Source organism: Erythrolamprus reginae, chromosome 1 (genome assembly GCF_031021105.1).
Source record: "Erythrolamprus reginae isolate rEryReg1 chromosome 1, rEryReg1.hap1, whole genome shotgun sequence".
Taxonomy (NCBI): Eukaryota; Metazoa; Chordata; class Lepidosauria; order Squamata; family Dipsadidae; genus Erythrolamprus; species Erythrolamprus reginae.
The window spans coordinates 294050640-294067188 of NC_091950.1; the positions used below are offsets into that span (position 1 = coordinate 294050640).

The 16549-nt window shown below is 40.3% G+C and overlaps 1 protein-coding gene across 3 annotated transcripts in view; it reads left to right on the top strand.

The window, feature by feature from the left end:
* Positions 1 to 16549, top strand: part of GRIK2 (glutamate ionotropic receptor kainate type subunit 2) — a 581525-nt gene that overhangs the window by 225023 nt on the left and 339953 nt on the right. For all 3 annotated transcript variants that reach the window (XM_070733273.1, XM_070733274.1, XM_070733275.1), the window contains exons 2-3: positions 10187 to 10363; positions 14024 to 14281. In XM_070733273.1, the coding sequence (XP_070589374.1) occupies positions 10187 to 10363; positions 14024 to 14281 (435 nt within the window). The remainder of the gene's footprint in view (positions 1 to 10186; positions 10364 to 14023; positions 14282 to 16549) is intronic.

The following is a 16549-nucleotide window of genomic DNA, read 5'->3' on the forward strand; positions in this document are numbered from 1 at the left end:
CAATCACATTTGGCCAATAAAACTCTATTCTATTCTATTCTATTCTATTCTGTCTCTTCCAAAATATAAAATATTTTTCCATGAAACTTTTTTGGATCAATGGATAGCTTGCAGTAGATCAACACAGGGAAAATCAATCTCTCCAAATCTGAGATACTTTTTGGCACTTTCTAAGAAACATACAATATGTTTGTGCCTTTGTCAACTCACATTTTAATATTGTTCTTGCCCTCATTTCACTGACAAGATGCCACCATATGCTGGGGCGGGGGAGAATGTAATGTTGGAATCTTTTATTCTTTGCCAAGTTTGCTCTGAGCTGGAATGATATGCACCAAAGCATTAAATCAAATTCTTTATTCTTTATCTAAGAAAGGTTAACGAAATGTTAGATGGCCAGCTGCAATGATTCCCTCTACATCCAGCTCAGATTAAATACATTGCAATCAGCCTTTCTTGCAGAATATCAACCACTTAACCCAGTTGCCCCAACCTTTTGGGCACCAGGCACTGGTTCTGTGGAGAGAGGCTTTTCCGCAGACCAGAGGGGGCGTGGTTTAATGTGCTCCCTGTATCCCATGGATAGGACATTGTTTGTTTGTAATGTCTGGTTCCTGATATGCTGCAGCCAGTTGCCAGTCCACAGCCCAGGGACTGGGAACCTCTGACTTAACTAATCAGTTTTGTTGCTGCTGTTGTCATTCCATATAAGGAATTTCCTTCTTTCTTTGCCAGGGCCTCTAACTTTTTGAAAATGCATTTGTCTGAGGAAAAGCTACCCTTGGAATGTTTGTTGGGCAGGCACGCACCTGTCGGTGCAAGATTTATTATTTATTTATTTATTTATTTATTTATTTATTTATTTATTTATTAGTGGGATTTGTATGCACATGTGTAGCAAGAAAAATCTCATGTGAGGATGTGTGCATGAGTGAGATTTTGGCAATTTTCACTGATATTTTTGCTTCCACGTATGGAAGCAAAAAATTGGTGAAAATGGCCAAAATCTCGCTCGTGCGAACATCTTCACGTGAGATTTCCATTTCTGTGCATGAACAGAAGCCAAATTTCATGTGTGTGCGTGCACCGGTCAGGGCCTCGCAGCTATGTGCACATCCCAAAAATTGTTACTGGAATGTGGCACCTTACTGTTCCGGTAGCAGGCTATCACTGCTTGTGTCACTTCACTGGGTAAACTACTTTCAATGTCTGTGAACAATGAAATGTAAAAAGGGTAACAAATCTTAAAGATAATGAAAGGAGTTATTGTGTCTGAACCTTAATAAAGCTGAAAATCTCAAATAAAATATTCAAATACTACAGTGTTTTCCTGAAAATAAGACCTAGTTTTACATTTTTTCTGAACCCTGAATATTTTTTTGAACCCTGAAAATTCCAGAGTAAATTGCCATGCACTCAAAAGCCTGATTGGGCTTATTATCAGGGGATGTCTTATTTTTTGGGAAAACAGGGTATATTATATAAAATACTCTAACAGTAACATCCTTCTGCCGCACGAATTCCAGCGACCAGTTAGGTCCCACAGAGTTGGCCTTCTCCGGGTCCTGTCGACTAAATAATGTCATCTGGCTCTTTCTTTTTTTTTGGACTTTTAATCTAAAACTGTAACCTAGATTTTTAAATATTAGATTTGTTACTATGTATTGTTCCTCACCATTGTTGTGAGCCACCCCGAGTCTGCGGAGAGGGGCGGCATATAAATCCAATAAATCTAAAAAAAAAAATCTAATCTAATCTAAAATCTAACATGCCATCCCTGATTAGTTCTTCATCACGTATCAGAAAACTTTTTTTTTTTGTATTTCATTGGATCTCTGTCACTGAACACTGTTTATTTGGAGACTCTATGGATTGGTTTACTAATGTTGTCTTCCAAATCAAATGATGCATCTCTAATACAATACACAAACTCTCACATGCATTGAATGCTTCCTTGGCACCCTCTTGTAATGAATGCCTGTTTCTTCAGCCTCCTCTGATTGCAAAGTGATTTACATAGTTTAATTAGGTGTGTTGAAAGTGTCAATTAAAGTCACAGTAATAACAAAAACAGCAGACAATAGGATGTGGAATGGGATGCGGGCTATTTTTTTTTAATATCCTGTAATACAATGCATAGATATTATAAGGTATAAAAAACATGACTAGTCAGCTCTACTTGAAATCTTTTCAGCTAACAACAGCTGCCACTGCAGACAAGGATCCATCAAGAAGAGAATGAAATTTCACCCTTCGAATAGGAATAAATCTTCTGCCTGTAGAAACATGATTGCTGTCTTTGAAGAAAAAGATAAACTGTTTAAAAATAATAAACCAAATGACCTAAATAGAAATCAGCAATACTTGCAGATGTCCAAAGTACAGTGTAAAAATATTTAAGTAGCAATTTGCATGTAGGGGAAAATTGGTTTTAAAATCTTTTTTTGTTGTTGTTTTGTATTTAAAAAAATTATAACCACTTCATCCTTCACTCTAGCAAAGTTGTGGAAAGTGTTGCTAAAGTTAGACAGGATGTTTAATTCTGACTCTGCTTCATTATTATGATGTGATATGATTAGATTAATATGTTTTTCAAGCTTGAGGACTAGCAATCAACTACTAGATGTTATTCCCTACCCAAGTTCAGAGCTATTTTGAAATCAGTAAATTACTGTCATTTATGAAATTCCAATTCAGCTCATTTAATTAAACTCATTATGTTGCAGTTGACATGAAATGGCCTTCTGCCATGTTTTAAAAGGTATAATTTCTCAAAAATTATTAAAAGAATCCTTCAGCCATTTTAGCAAAATCCCATCAAGAACCCAAATAATATTTTAATTATGTCCTTTGAGCCATCTATGTCAATTTCTGTTTCATTTGGGTGTTGGTAGTAGGTTATGGTAGGTAGATTTGTAGTTACTGGGTTTTTTCCCCCCAGATCAAAATGGTGTAAATCAGAATTGCATTTAATATACATCTGCAAAAGCAAGAAAATCTAAGATGGGATGGATTGGTCCCTTTGACTCGTCATAGAATTTCTAGCAGCTTTCCCCTTAGTCAGTACTTCTTCTTTTTTTTAAAATAAACTTTATTGAATTTTTCATAAAAAGACAAAAACCAACAAACATACATATAAAGTTTCTTCTTTTCACTTAAAGTATTAAGTTGACTTAAAGTATTAATAAGGTATTCTTTTTCTGTATGGAAACTTAACTTCTAGAATAAGCAGGGGTATTGCAACCCCAAATTTATGTTAAAAGTCAGTACTTCTTCTGAGGGGAGCATCTTTGGTAAACACTGCCACTGGCTACTTTTTCCCAATGAAATTCTCTCTAGTACCAAGTTGATAAATAAAACTTCTATGGAAATTCTCAGTCATCCAGGTCAGGGGTGTCCCAAAGGTACTTTTTCAAGAGCCAACTGGAGTTAAAATCCTGGCAGGCAGCTGGTCATTTGCATTCTTTTAGTGAGCTGTTGAGGCCACTTGGAGGTTTATCTGTTCTCATGGTCACCTGAGTAGTTCAAATGGGTGTGGAGTCTTCTTGGAACTGCTGAAAGGACTGTGTTGTAGACTGGAGAGAAATGATGTATCCCTCCCTGTCTGTTGACAGAGGGCTGTGCAGTACAGATTAATGAAGACAGAAGCATTAGCATTGAAGTTTACAGAAAAGCGCAGTATCACCAGTAGCACACAGATCAATATTTACATTTTGATTCTCACTGGAGCACAAAATGGGAGTTATCATAACCCTAGACCACTGAGCTGAAGGCCTGCCTATTAGCAAAGAGGGAAAGAAAAAGAACTAAAACACCTCAAGGAAGTCCTCAGAACATGTGGCTATTCCAAATGGGCCTTCATGAAATCCCCAAAAAAGACCCAGCAAGAGCTCCTCTAAATAGACAAAGAAGAGAACAATAAAGAGAACAATAAAGAAAGTAATTTTGTCATTCCATATGTTGCAGGAATATCTGAAAAGCTCAATAAGATCTTCAGCCAACACAACATATGTGTAAACTTTAAAATACACTGAGCTTGTCCACCCCAAGGATAAAACTGCCAGACACAAACTGAGCAATGTGGTACATGCAATACAATGCAATGAGTCTTGTGCAGATCTGTACATTGGAGAAACAAAACAACTACTTCCTAAATGCATAGGACCCAAACCCATCAGGACAAGATTCAGCAAACCATTTACATTTACATTGGGAAGACAGCAAAATTCACATTTTGGACAGAGTATCATTGGGTTGAAAGAAGGATCAAAGAGGCCATCTATGTCAAAACTGAATAGCCCTCTCTTGATAGGGGGGGGGGGTGTATTATATAATCTATCTTCAGTTTACCATACAGTCCTTTTAACAATTCAAAGAAGGCTCCACACCTATTTGCACTACTCAGGTGACCCTGACCACACAGGTGGTCTTCAACAACTTTAAAGGACTGCAAATGAACAGTTGTGTGCAACAAGTATAAATCCTTCCATTCCACACCATCCAGTCAGAACTGAAGAAGCTTCATGGATAAGAAATGAAATGACTTCAAAGAAAAACAAGAAAGTCTAGTTGCCTCTTGAAAAAATGCCTTTGGGATAAGTTGCTAAGTACGTGAAGTAGCTAGGTGTCAATAGTCTTCTGGTTTTCTTGCTTTTTTTTGTAGCCCAGCTGTACGAAGAGATGTATGTGCCAAGATAAAAATCCTTTCAGAAGGAGACTCAATAATTCAATTAAAATTCAAGTCTTTATTGTGTATATGAAAATTAAAGAACTAAAGTAGAATTGAAAAAAGAGAGAGAGAAAAGGGAGAGAAAGAGAAAGTAACCATGCTTTCTAAGCAGATTATCTCAGCCATTTCTCTTTCAGCCAGGGACATGAATGCATCTATACCAGGTGTGTCAAACTTGATTTCATTGAGGATGGTTGTGTTTTACCTGGGGGCGCTACTAGTGGCCCCAGTGCTCTGCCAGAGAGAATGGGGTCTTGAGCTCCGTTTTCAGCTGCAATGGCCTCATGCAACCCTCTTCCAATAAAAACGGAGCTCAGGAGTGCTTCACGCAGCCCCCCAAGCTGCATTTTCACTGGCAAAGGCACTCTGGGCTGGTCCTTCTCTGTTTCCAGGGTGGCCCCATGGGCCAGATATAAGCACCTTATGGACAGATCTGGCCTGGGCACCTTGGGTTTGACACCCCTGATCTACACAGAACAAAGCAGAGCAAAAGCACCACAGCTGAAAGAATCTTTCTAGAAAACAGAGCATGAATTCTCATCAGTGTATAACTCCACTATTTTGTAGTCTAACTGACTAACCCATCCTATGGATTGTGGCAGTACTTACCTTTGAGTGAGTTTGGAAAGGGATACATGAAAGGAAGCAAATACTGTAATAGCAAAATAATAGCAATAGCAACACCGCTTCATAGCTACTGACACTTTTTACAGCTGTTAGACAAAACAATACAATAAAATAAGCCCCCAAGGCTTATAAATGTGTTGTATATTTGAAGCCTGTGATGGGGAACCTTTGGATGTCTCCAAAGGTTCCCCATCACAGGCTTCAAATATACAACACATGGTGGGCACCTGAGCTCAGGTATAACACACATTCACATGCTGACCAGCTGATTTTTTATCCTTCCTGGGAGTCAGGAAACAGGCTGTTTCCAGGGTTTGCGGGGGGGGGGAGGCCTATTTTTGCTCTCCCCAATCTCTAGAGCATTTCTAGGAGCCTGGAGAGGGTGAAAAGTGCTTTCCCCACCCCCATAGAAGACCTCTGGAGGCCAGAAATGGTCTGTTTCCAATCTTACAATGGGCTATTTCTGGCCTCCTGGGGGCCTCCGGAGGGGGGGAGGCCATTTTTGCCACCCTAGGTGCCCAGAAAGGCTCTGGAGATTGGGGAAAGCAAGCAACATAACTTCCAGTTTAATCAGAAGTTGGCATATGGGCCATTTTCTGCCTCTAGAGGTTCTCCAGGTGGGTGGGGAAGGCCATTTTCACCCTCTCCAGGTTCCTAGAAAGAGCAAAAAATGGGTGTGACATTGCATGCTGGGGGTGAGGTGGGGGGGGGGGGTCACACGAACATTCACAGGGGCCTCCAAATAGAATTATGGGTATAATCAGCAGCATAAAAGGTGTCTTCATCTGATTTTTTTTAAAGAAGAGGCTTGGTATCTTCTGTTAGAAATATGATCTAGCCAGTGAAGGGCCGCTCGACTTACCTCCTACTGGTGCATCCTCCGAGGTCCTCGTGGGTGCGCCACGCCCCTGTCAGTGCAAGATTTGGCTTCTGCGCATGCGCAGGAAGCAAAATCTTGTGCAAAGTCACACGTGCGAGCGAGATGTCAGGAATTTTCACCAATATTTTTGCTTCCATGTATGCGCAGAAGCAAAAAACCGATGAAAATGCTCATGTGAGATTTCGCTTGCTGCTCATGCGCAGATACTAAATCTTGCATGTGGCATGTTGGGGGCATGTCGGGGGCATGCACCTGTGCATGCATCCTGGAATTTTCTACCTGGATGGAGCACCTGGATGGAGCACCGTCTGTTGCCCACCACTGGATCTAGCTCTTGACTCCTGCTATTAAGCAAAGTTTGTATGGAGTTTCTCAGAATCCTTTATTGAATGTAACCCTCTCCATTATTCACCCCTTATTAGGCTATATATTATGATGGCATCACATTCTTCCGCTATTCAGCTGTCTTTTTTATTGTTGTTGTTGTTGTTGTTGTTGTTGTTGTTGTTGCATAATTGATTTTTCTTTGTGGAGAATGTAATTGGCTGTCTGTAGCATAAGTTGCAATTATCATTCTCAGAACAGAATAATGATTATTTTGAGGTTTTTCTATCTGGATACTTAGCATCTTGTCCTAATTCTTGAAACACAGTGAGTTCTAAATCAATTCCATCTTAAGTGGTTACATTTTTATTTTTATCATCTTACAATGCTATTTGCAGCTTTGATGACACAGAAGTCATCAGAGAAACCTATGAAACATTCATCGTTGCTTCTACAACTTTATATTATTTGGTTGTATTATTCCAAATTGCTTCAAGTTTGCAGCTTTGATATAAATAGAAGGTTATAAAGACAACATGCAGTTCTGTGTTTTGTTTTGTTTTTAAAAAACCCTGCAAAGTTTTCTCATTGTTGTTCAGACGTTATCTAATGAAGTGGAACAGTGAGATATTCAGCATGGATAAAAGGAAGTGCATTCTTAATCCTTGAAATCTGATGGTACAAGTTATAAGGATGGATCTTAACTTAAGCAGTTCAAAAAGAGTTGGAGAAGATAATGTAATCATCTGTCTCTGAATACTAATTGTTGGATGATATGGGCAAGAGAAAAGTCTTGTATTCATTACTTATTTATGGGCTTTTCACAGATATATGCCTAGTTTTTCTAAGGGTGGAGGGATTGCTAAGAGGATTGTTCTGATCTTGGACCCATTTTCTTGCCTTCTAAAAGATAATACAGATATCAAATGAGTAATTTTAATCTGATAACGAAGGAACAAGGAATGTACAATTAACTGTAATGACATTCTAGCCACATTGGAAGCCACATCCTAGATATATTGTGACTCAGTAATATTTTCTGCATATATGCATGTATGCATTTATTTTTTTGCAGTACTTGCAGTTGACAGATATAGAGATCATGAATTGATTACTCCCTTGGCTATGTGCCCTGTGTAGAAATAACAGAATAACAGAGTTGGAAGGGATTTTGGAGGTCCTTTAGTCCAACCCGCTGCTCAAGTAGGAGACTCTACATCAGTGAGGGTGAACCTTCTTTTGCTAGGGTGCCAGAATGGCATATGCGCATGTGATAGCACACACGTGTGTGCCAACATCCATAATGTAATAGCCTCCCACCATGCATGTATGCAAAACTCCCCCACACATTTATTATTATTATTATTATTATTATTATTATTATTATTATTATTATTTAGATTTGTATGCCACCCCTCTCCGTAGACTTGGGGCAGCGCACAACAATAATAACACAATATATAACAAATCTAATAATTAAAAGTCACTAAAAACCCCTTATTAAAAAGAAAACATACCATGCATAAACTGTATAGGCCCGGGGGAGATGTCTCAGTTCCCCCATGCCTGGCAGCAGAGGTGGGTTTTAAGAAGTTTAGGAAAGACAAGGAGAGTGGGGACAATTCTAATCTCCAGGGGGAGCTGGTTCCAGAGGGTTGGTGCCACCACAGAGAAGGCTCTTCCCCTGGGTCGCGCCAGACAACATTGTTTAGTCGACGGGACCCAGAGAAGGCCAACTCTGTGGGAACTAACCGGTCGCTGGAATTCGTGCTGCAGAAGGCGGTCTCAGAGATATTTTGGCCCAATGCCATAAAGGGCTTTATAGGTCATGACCAACACTTTGAATTGTGACCGGAAACTGATTGGCATACCTAGGGAAGCCCATAATTGCTCTCGCAGCTGCATTTTGCATGATCTGAAGTTTCCGAACACTGTTCAAAGGTAGCCCCATGTAGAGAGCGTTACAGTAGTTGAATCTTGAGGTGATGAGGGCATGAGGGACTGTGAGCAGTAACTCCTGGTCCAAATAGGTCCACAACTAGTGCACCAGGCGAACCTGGACAAACGCCCCCCTCGCCACAGTTGAAAGATGGTTTACGAATGTTAGCTGTGGATCGAGGAGGATGCCCAAGTTGCGAACCCTCTCTGAGGGGGTCAATAATTCCCCCTCAAGGGTGATGGACAGACAGATGGGATTGTCCTTGGGAGGCAAAACTGACAGCCACTCCGTCTTATCAGGGTTGAGTTTGAGTCTGTTGACACTCATTCAGACCCCAACAGCCTCCAGGCACCGGCACATCACTTCCACTGCTTCGCTGACTGGACATGGGGTGGAGATGTAAAGCTGGGTATCATCAGCATACTGATGATACCTCACCCCATGCCCTTGGATGATCTCACCCAGCGGTTTCATGTAGATATTAAATAGCAGGGGGAGAGGACCAACTTCTAAGGCACCCCACAAGGGAGCAACCTAGAGGTCGACCTCTGACCCCCCACTAACACCGACTGCAACCGGCCGGAGAGGTAGGAGGAGAACCACTGAAGAACAGTGCCTCCCACTCCCAACCCCCCCCCCCAGCCGGCGCAGAAGGATACTATGGTCGATGGTATCGAAAGCCGCTGAGAGGTCAAGAAGCACCAGGACAGAGGATAAACCCCTGTCCCGGGCCCGCCAGAGATCATCCATCAGCGTGACCAAAGCAGTTTCCGTGCTGTAGCCGGGTCTGAATCCTGACTGCTTAGGGCCTAGATAATCGGCTTCTTCCAAGGACCGTTGGAGTTGGAGGCTACCACCTTCTCAACAACCTTCCCCATAAAGGGAAGGTTGGAGACTGGACGATAGTTGTTAAGATGGCTGGGTCCAGGGAAGGCTTCTTGAGGAGGGGGCGCACAAGTGCTTCCTTGTAAGGAGCCGGAAAGGACCCCCTCCACAGAGAAGCGTTGACAATCTCCTGGACCCAGCTCCGTGTCACCTCCCTGCTGGCCGAAACCAGCCAAGAGGGACACAGATCCAGTAATCAGGTGGCAGAACTCACAGCTCCAATGGCCTTGTCCACTTCATCAACATGCAAACCTCTGGAGCATGTAGCCTCTGGAGTTCCAGTAAGCTGGTTGGGCTATTTTTTGCCCTCTCCAGGCTTCAGGAAAGCCTCTGGAGTTTGTGGATGGCAAAAAACAGACCCAACGGGCCTATCACACTTTCTGAAGCCTGGAGAGGGTGAAAATGGCCTCTCCCTGCCCTTCTGAAGGCCAAAAATCAGCTGGCCAGAATGCTGGAGCTGACATAGAGCAATGATTTGCATGCTCTCAGATATTGCTCTGCATGCCATCTGTGGCATATGTGCCATAGGTTCGCCATCACGGCCCTATATCATCCGAAACAAGTAGTTGTCCAGATTCTCCTTAAAAATCTCCAGTGATGAAAATTACTGAAGGCAAACCATTCCACTGGTTAATTGTTCTCACTGTTAGGAAATTTCTCCATAGTTCTACTGTAGGTTGTGTTTTTCCTTGATTAGATTCCATTCATTGATTTGAACAATTGGTTTGTTGTTGGATTTCCTTAGATGTACTTTTGAGTAAAAAATAATATTCTTGATGTCTCTCTCTCTTCATTTTTATAGGGGGTATTTTTGAATGTGTGGAATCTGGTCCAACTGGAGCAATGGGAGCAGAAGAATTGGCCTTCCGATTTGCTGTGAACACAATCAACCGAAACAGAACCCTGCTGCCAAATACGACACTAACATATGACACTCAGAAAATTAACCTCTATGATAGTTTTGAAGCATCTAAAAAAGGTACGCTTTAGAAAGTCTTGGAGCTTGGTTGCCAGATGTCTGGGCAGTCTAAACACTTATTAGAATAAAGAGTCAAGCAAAGTTAGGAAATCCAGAAATCTATTTAATGAGAGTTCATACCAGGCCAGTGTGACCAAAATACATCTCAGTGAAGTACCACATGTCTGTTACAGTTTCTACTGCACATCAGTGGTGCAAAATGCTAAACAAGCATTATTCTTTTATTCTTGATACTAACCTATAGATGGCCTGCCAATGTTCATTTGTAGAAGGAGATGAAAAGAAAAAAGAACTTTTCTAATTAAGAAAAGTTTGTTCAGTCGTGTTCAGCCTGTCCCTTAATATCAGATGTTGATCAAACTTTTCAAAGCCATACAGTACAGTATATATGATGGGAGTTATAATTCACCACCATCTGAAAAGGAGTCTGATTCTATAATCTGTACACGTAAACCTATACAATTGAGCTCAAAGATTTCTGTTGCTAAGTGAGCCATTAGTTAAGTGAGTTTTGCCCCATTTTACGGTCTTTCCAGAATACTCATATCAAATGACCTAAGTGCTAAAGCTCACTGCAACAACATCAGGAAAAAAAGCTTCAAGAGTTGTTAACCTAATCCTACGTAGCTTCTGTTCTGATAATCTCACACTACTAACCAGAGCATAGCAACCTTTCGCCAGACCAATCCTTGAATACAGCTCATCTGTCTGGAACCCACACTGCATTTCGGACATAAACACTCTAGAAAATATCCAGAGATACTTTACTAGAAGAGCCCTCCACTCCTCCACTAGCAACAGAATACAATCCTAGGTTTGGAAAGCTTAGAACTGTGTCGCCTTAAACACGACCAAAGCATAGCCCATAAAATCATCTGCTACAACATCCTTCCTGTCAATGACTACTTCAGCTTCAATCACAACAACACATGAGCATACAATAGATACAAACTTAAAGTAAACCCCTCCAAACTCGACTGCAGGAAATACAACTTCAGTAACTGATTAGTTGATGCATGGAACTCACTACCTGACTCTGTAGTATCATCACCCCCCCAAAAAAATCCTTTACTCTTAGACTATTCACTGTTGACCTCTCACGATTCCTAAGAGGTCAGTAAGGGGTGTGCAAACAAACAAACAAACAAATATGACTGAAAATGAATAATCAGCTGGGTGTCAGGAGGCAGATAATCAGTGGCTTGTACTAACCAGTCTCTGCTGCTGTTTGCTGCAAGGAGGTAAATTGCTGGCAGTCAGGGACCAAAGAGTGGGGGTGGCTGGGTGGGACTACATTCAGTGTATTAGATGCGCTCATGTTTTCACCCACTTTTGGGGGGTAAAAATGTGTGTCTTATACTCCGAAAAATAAGGTATGTCTCTGGATCTTTTGTTTAGCAGAATAAAAAGTTATATTATCTTCAACAATTTCTGACAAGTTTTTCATCCAAAGATCTTAGCATCTGACCAGGGCAGAGTAGATTTTTTTTTAAAAAAGATTTCTTTTGAAACCTTTTGATCCTGACAATGGAATTCTATTGATTCAACCTAATATGCTTTCTGCAGCTATATTATTGTACAGTGATGGCTGATATTCAGCTTGTGATCTAAGAGGTATAGATTGATTTTACATGTTTAGCTGTCCAGTACAATCCCCTTCATGTCTTTTATATTTTCTACTCAATTGTTAGATTCTGTTTTTTTAACTGATGGAATTGATCGTACTTGGTTTCTGGTTACTTGATTTAAATGGATTTTTTGTGTCTTTCTTCTACTTTTTCTAAGTTTGTGTCTTTCTTCTACTTTTTCTAAGTTCCTTACTATTCCTGCTTCTTTAAAAAAATTTGATCATGTTTTAAATTTTTAATTTTGTGAGGTAACATGTTTTTTCTAATATCGTACAAATAGTTTATAAATTTCATGACTAGCAAAGTCAAAGATTGGAGTCTTGGGATAGGCTGTTTGACATTCCAGCTTCATATGGAATCATTGAAATATGCCTGTTGGATATGATTGTTCAACCAACACAAAATAGAAGAAAAAAGGCATAACATAAAATTCCACGTATTGTCAAAAAAATAATAAAAAATCAGCCATTTTAAAATATAAATTTTTTACTTGAAAATAAAGGTATATTTTTTTTTTAAAAAAAACACACAAAACAGAATAACCAGGGTTTTTAAGTACATCTTCATCCTAAATATAGCAATGCTTTCTTCCTATCTTCTTTGTGAATGGAAGTTTTAGCTTATTTGGGGAAATGGAATAGCAATAGCATTTAGACTTATATACCACTTCATAGTGCTTTTACAGCCCTCTCTAAGCAATTTTACAGAATCAGCATACTGCCCCTAACAATCTGGGTCCACATTTTACCCACCTCGAAAGGATGGAAGGTTGAGTCAACCTTGAGCCAGTGGTGAACTCTAACCACTGTGCCATCCTGGCTCTTTAAAACTTTAGTTTTACATAATTCTTATTTCTCCTACTTCAGATTTTAAGGTATTCAAAGAAGTACACCAGCTTCAAGGAATATTTTCGTAGACATAGTGTAGAATTACTTTCAGGCCAGACAGGAGAATCTGTTGAAAATCTGCCCCTCCAGTCCTACTAATGGAACTCTCTGTTTCTCACAAATGGTGCAGTATTACAGCCTACAAACCCCGGGCTATCAAATCTATCCTTACATTCAAAATACAGATAACAGACAACAGTAGAAAGGGAAAAATATATACACAATATGGATACCCCTTTGGAGATTTCAATATGTAATTCTGGAATAATAAACCACCACACTCCAGGGGAAGTTACTGCAAAGTCTTCATTTCCTCCCAATCAGCTGGGACTCAGGAGACAGAGAGTAGATAGGGGCAGGGCCAGTCAGAGGTAGTATTTATCAGTTGTCTGTACTACTCAAAATTTCTGCTACCAGTTCTGGAGAACTGGCAAGAACCTGCTGAATCCCACCTCTGAAGGTCGGATTATTATGGAAGAAATTTATCTATCCAGTCCCAATGGATTGACAATGAATCATAATCATTAATGGCTCTGTTACGTAGGGACACATGTAGTGATTATTTGCATAGCTGCCACTGATTGGCTAATCTAGTGGTGGGAGAAATAAACTCCTGTCAGTGGCCAGCAAGCTTCAGGGAAGCCCTTAAAAGCAACTTCCCTGCAGCCACCCGGAGCCTGATTTAGCTCCAGCTAATAGCTAATAAAGGTGGTGAACTGTTCCTGTGACTCACCTGTTCATTTATGCACAAATCTAACAAGGTCTCTATGAACCTATATGGCTGGACACTATATATTTTTCCTTTAGTGCTTTCTAGTCAATTTTGATTCCTAGTAACTGCCTGGTCACATCTCTGCAAGTTTCTTGATAATATTTTTTCAGAAGTGAATTGCTATTGCTTCCTCCCTAGGATTGGGAGAGATTGAATGGCTTAAGGTTATCTGGCTAGATTTGTGCCTAAGGCAGGAACTCGGAATCTCCCAATTTCTAGCCTGATGTCTTAAACTTGACTCTTAACCTTTACTTATTACATAATAAGTAAATATAGCTTTTGTCCATCCATCCCCCCCCACTGTAAAGAGTTTAAACATTAGCTCTTATTCTTTGTGCAACATGAATTGTATTTCTCTTTTTTTATTTTTCAGCTTGTGACCAGCTCTCATTGGGAGTAGCAGCTATCTTTGGCCCTTCCCATAGCTCTTCAGCAAACGCAGTGCAATCCATCTGCAATGCACTGGGAGTTCCACATATACAGACCCGCTGGAAGCATCAGGTTTCTGACAACAAAGACTCATTTTATGTCAGCCTTTATCCAGATTTCTCTTCGCTCAGTCGTGCCATCCTTGACCTTGTGCAATTCTTCAAGTGGAAAACTGTCACAGTGGTTTATGATGACAGCACAGGTAAGCACAACTCTGGTACTTACATTTGCGGATTCTCTTAATACAATATGTACAATCCTTTAACCAACCTAAGAATTACAGCTTAGTGCATGTGATCAGCTTGCCTGAAAATATAGTAAGATGTTGCAAACTATAGCATTAAAATATTTTACACATACCACGTTCCTCCTGCACAGAGAGCTATCATTTAAATGTGCTGTTCTGTATATTTAATCTGCATCCAGAGAGAAAAGGAGAGAGAAATTTTTGCCATAAACATGTTTATCTAGGCATCTTGACTGAAGAAAAACATATGAAAATTTCATGAGAGCTATCTTTTGCTATTTCAGCTGAAAAACAAATCAAGAGAGAATTTGTAGTACCTACAGTGGTGTCTCTTTTATAAACCACCTTGCGAACCCAGCTGTTTACATTTTATTGAAATATTTATCATTTTAAATCTGCAATTTGTTTTTATAAAGGGTATAAGCAAAGAGGTTCTGACATGCTTGTCCATTGTAGTGGGAGTGGGGATAAGGCAGGGAATTTCAAAATATTTAGTCACAGTGCCATTGACACAATTCTCTGTGTTAAATACAAATGTAATTGAACAACTATCTCTGACCATGGAAATCAAGATTCATGCATGGAGTTCTGTTTGGCTTGAGTAAGTTTGTACTTTCAGACTTTCAAGATTCTGTTAATATAATATTCAACATGGAGGTAAGGAGGAACTTCCTGATGGTCAGAGCGATCAACCAATGGAACAACCTACCAGCGGACGTTGTGAACTCCAACACTCTGGACATTTTAAAGAGAAGATTGAACTGCCACTTGACTGGTGTACTATAGGATTCCTGCTTGGGCAGGGGGTTGAACTCGATGGCCTTCATGGTCCCTTTGAACTCAAACAAACAAACAAACAAACAAACAAACAAGCAAGCAAGAATGAAGGCAAATATAAGTGTCTCAGGATAATGTTGCAGATCCAATCGGGGTGGGTCACTAGGACCAGAGATTTAATCTTCCAGATTTTTGGACTCATGCTGGAGCCTATCCACAGGGAACTTCTCTCTAGCAGATTGTGTATATTCTGCTAGAGAGCAGTTCCTTGAAAATGGGCTCCAGCACGAGTCCAAATGCTCTGAGGATGTCTGGTCTCAGTGACTGACCTGGATTGGATCCTGTTAATGTAGCCTTAGAATAAAACCAATTTAGCTCGTTTAGTTGTGTTTCCTCTCTGCCTAACCTGAGATGGTTGAAACAAAGCAAGACTGATCGGTGGAATTATTGGAATTAAGTTCTGTGAACTTAATCATCCTTGGCTCTGGAGGGACAAGTATTACCCCATTTGGATTAGGACATAATGTGGGAGTTTATCTTGTCTCTCATCACCTAGTTGAGGAATAGATACTACTCATGTAACCAATTATGCCCATTTTTAGACTGACCTATTTATGGTTTTAGTCACCATGCAAGTGAACAATTGTAACATATTCAACATGGGGCTGCTCTTGAAGACTACCAAGAAACTACAACTTGTCCAGAATTAAATAGCATAAGCAGTGATGGACAGACCTATATAATATATAGTACAATTTAATACAATAATATATCTGCTTTCTAAGTTGTGCTGATTATCAGTATATTTCCAAATACAATTCAATAAATTGGTTATTACTTGTTCTGCTGGGCTGTATGGTATGAGTCTCCCAAAAATTCAAGGGTACAAATTTCAGACACACACACATTTGAAAGTTCAAAAACAATGTTCTTTATGACAAAAATTCAAAAGAAACAAAGCACCCGTTTTGTATTGCAAAGAGCACTTGTCCCAAAACAACCTGGTAGTCTGTACACTCCCTTTAATCATTCCTTAAGTACTTAGCTAGCAGCTGTGAAGGAACGTCACAGCCCTCCTTCTTCCACAAAGTGAGACCTCCACATTTTGCTCTGCTTTGGTTTCAAAGTCGTGAAAAATCAACAAAGTCTGGAAACAGCAAGGCACGGTCCTGAAGAAACAACGATCAGATAATCTTCCACAACGGCCAAGCTAACACACTGCTATTTATATCAGCAGCTCTAATTACTGGAGCCCCACCCAAACACAGGTGGCCTCTCTTATCTCCTGTAATATTTCTGTTGTGATTCCGTCTGAGGCCCCTCAGGGAACGGCTGATCCTCTGCCGGCTTCCTGCTCAGAGGGGGAGGATGAGGAACAGGAGGTTCAGGCAGACGGGGAGGAGGAATCTCAGGCTGAGGGAGAGGGAGGACAGCCAGAGTCCCCCG